The following is a 3,335-nucleotide window of genomic DNA, read 5'->3' on the forward strand; positions in this document are numbered from 1 at the left end:
GCAGTGTCACCCGGGTGGGTGTTTGAACTCCTATTCACTGAGAATAAAAATAAATTAATAAAAAAAATAATTCAGTCGATGCAGAGACATATAGAGCGGGGAATCCCCCATCTCCCCACCCCCTGAATATTACGTATCATAACGTAACTACGTTATTTGGCGGATTTTACTTGGAAAAGCAGCTGATTTCTAGCATTCGAATAACTGTGGATAAACCTGAAACTATAAGAAGGATTGGAAGGGGGGGTTGTCTTAATCTTATCACCATATTTGGTGATTTTATCATGTATTTGTGTTTGCACTGAAGATTCACTGTTTTTCTTCTGTAATTAGAATGGATGTGGACAAAGGAAAGATCGAGGACACGGGTGGCAGTGGAGGTTCTTACTCTATTAAGACTCAGTTTAACTCAGAGGAACAGTGGACCAAAGCCCTCAAGTTCATGCTCACTAACCTGAAGTGGGGTCTGGCCTGGGTCTCCTCGCAGTTTTACAACCGTTAGATTTGATCTCGACTCTGACACCTGATCAATGACACCAGGAAACCACATGAAATCTTCACAGTACTAAGATGAGAATTTACCTAATTAAAATCTTTGTGTGTGTGTTTTGTTTAACTGTTAAACACCATTAAATACCAGTGATGTGAATTTGTGTTTGGTATATTTCATTTGCATAGCTAGGAATATTAGAGGTGAGAAGGGGATAGTGGGATGTTTTTCCTGAATGTTTTCTTGTCTGGAACTGCCCAGGAGTCAAGTGCAACTTTAATGGTTATTCTTACTCAACCATGTAATATGACAGAGGTAAGAAAATATATACTGTATAGATTTAGAAGTACTTCAACTACAAAAGGCTTATGGAAGATGAAAATGGGCTGCTCATGGTATTTATGTTTACTTATACATTGTAACTATAAAATAACAAGCAGTTTTAAACTCTTTTATGATAATGATCCTTTTATTCTTTTTGGCATCTGTTAATGAACTGATAAGGCCGTTTTTATAATTATATCAAATTAAATTATCGTTTCTCATCCATTCTAGCATGGTTTCACCCATAACATAACTCGAATACACTACATGACTTCAAATCAAAAACGGTTCAAAATATGAAACATGTTTGATATCCTGGTTGGAATCATAGTCTGAAGCTAATAAATAAGTATGTGGCCATCATTTCACTACGTGAAATCTGTCAGCTCAAATCTGCAGACAGGATCTGATCTTCAGCAACTAAAAATCTTGGCAAAAATCTGGGAAAAATGTCTTGTAGTCTATTCTAGACATAAATTATCTAAATACCCTGGATACACCAATACCACTTTTTCCTGTTGGTACTTACTGATACAGATTACCAATACCTGTATTTTCATTGCATTTGTAATTTTTATTATTGTTCCGGTTTTTTATTTAATTTTTTGGTTTGTTTGGTTTTTTTCCTTTCATTCAAAAGCACGGTGCACAAGAGCTGCTCCAGTGCAGCCGCACAGTAATCACATGAAATTTTCCTGTAATAATGCAAGGAACCACTCGTACATACATATAGGCAGTGCTTGAAGTGGGCCGGTATGCACCGGTACGCAGTACTGGCAGTTCAATATTTTAGTCTTTAGCGTACTGGCACTTCTGACATTTTGGCGATACAGAGTCAAAGCGTCAGTGTCTGGTTGATTAGAAATTACACAATAAAGCACACTACCCAGTAGGTCATTTGATACCAGTAAACTTCTTGGAAAGTTCAAGAATCCAGTAAGGGAATGCATTAGTAATAAGTAATAAGTTCAAAACAGCGCTAATGCAGAGTAAGCACAGACGATTTCATCAGAGATGGCAGAGAGAATAGTGACTCGCGTCCAGATAGCAGTAAATTATTCTTTTCAGCGTGTATTTGGCTTAAAAGCAAGAGTGTATTATAATGAATGCCGGCTGATGGTGTTTTAGATTATGCGCTGGTCAGTGGTTTAGATATTTTGAATGGATCCGTATAGTAACGTACAGTCAGGACAAGGCAGCAGGTTTAGTGGTCTTTTGGCATCTCCCTGTGGTCCTGTTTGATATCACAGCTTAACTGAAGCTTATTTATATTAAAAATGCTCTAAACTATTTTTTCTTTCTTTCTTACTTTCGGCATTATATACATACATTGGGAATTATGACAATTTATTAATTAATTCTTTTTTTTGGGGATATATTTCTGAATATCCAAGGTTGTTATATGGTCACGCAGGTTTGTGGAGTTTGTATTGTTCCCCCGAACATGTCCCTTCTCTGCCACCTTTTTGTCATGAAAAGTGCTTTTTTTCATATTAGGCCTACATAGAAATTTTTTAACTCAAAAACCGATGAAAATTTTAATTTAAATATACAAACACTTCCAGGAAAACATTAAGAAGCAATAAAAAAAACAACATAAAATCAACGAAGGGAGTAATCATTATTTACATACATATGAAGAGGATAAGTAAAGATACATTTAAAACATAATAATAACTAGAAATTGAAATAAAAAACATAAGAAAGCAGGCTGAACTTATTCAGTCACAAGAAATTAATTTTTCGTATATCTTCAGAATCCTATTACATTTTTATTGCTAGTTAAACAAAAAGATGAGCAGTGAGTCTACCTCAATCAAAAAGTGTGGCAGAGTAGGAAGTGAGCCCATACATTTTTATTTACACTGAACAAAATTATAAACGCAACACTTTTGTTTTTGCGCTCACTGACACAGATTTAGACTTGTCAAGAATATTAGAGAGAAATAGGCCTTTTGTGTACATAGAAAAAGTCTTAGATCTTTGAGTTCAGCTCATGAAAAATGGGGGCAAAAACAAAAGTGTTGCGTTTATAATTTTGTTCAGTGTATGTATAAAAAATTTACCAAACAAAATGAAAAAGTTGAAAATATAGTTTTTAGATTCAGAAATGCACTTATTTTTGAGGGTGCAGGAGTGAATGTGGGGGGGTCTTATGTTTTATTAAATTTTTCCTTTTTTATTTGAAATAATCCCAAACATGTTAACTATATCATGAAATATTTTGATTATCAAATATGTGTAAGTAAATGCATCTTGCACCTTTATAGATCATAGTTGATCTATAACGGGCATTGGGCAAAGTAGACTAATGTGAGTGTAATCTTACTACACATAAAGCCTGTCTTTTTACTTAAAGATGCAAAAGGTAACTCTTCAGAAATATTTTTTGTTATGCTGGTTGAAAGTCTCTTAACATCCTGATAGCAATCATTAAGTTAAGTGTTCTAAATGTATTTATATGTATTTATATATTCTGTGGAAGGCGTAGGACCAAGAAATGTTCCTACAATCAAAATGT

General features: G+C 34.5%; 1 protein-coding gene across 1 annotated transcript in view; it reads left to right on the forward strand.

Annotated features, from left to right (window-relative positions):
* The window catches only part of becn1 (beclin 1, autophagy related), a 105,952-nt gene extending 105,290 nt beyond the window's left edge, over positions 1 to 662 (forward strand). The window contains exon 9 of the mRNA XM_016503903.1: positions 334 to 662. Within this exon, the coding sequence (XP_016359389.1) occupies positions 334 to 502 (169 nt within the window). The 3' untranslated portion in view covers positions 503 to 662. The remainder of the gene's footprint in view (positions 1 to 333) is intronic.
* Positions 663 to 3,335: the final 2,673 nt, after the last annotated feature.

This window comes from Sinocyclocheilus anshuiensis, unplaced genomic scaffold (assembly GCF_001515605.1).
Source record: "Sinocyclocheilus anshuiensis isolate Anshui unplaced genomic scaffold, SAMN03320099.WGS_v1.1 scaffold182, whole genome shotgun sequence".
NCBI lineage: Eukaryota > Metazoa > Chordata > Actinopteri > Cypriniformes > Cyprinidae > Sinocyclocheilus > Sinocyclocheilus anshuiensis.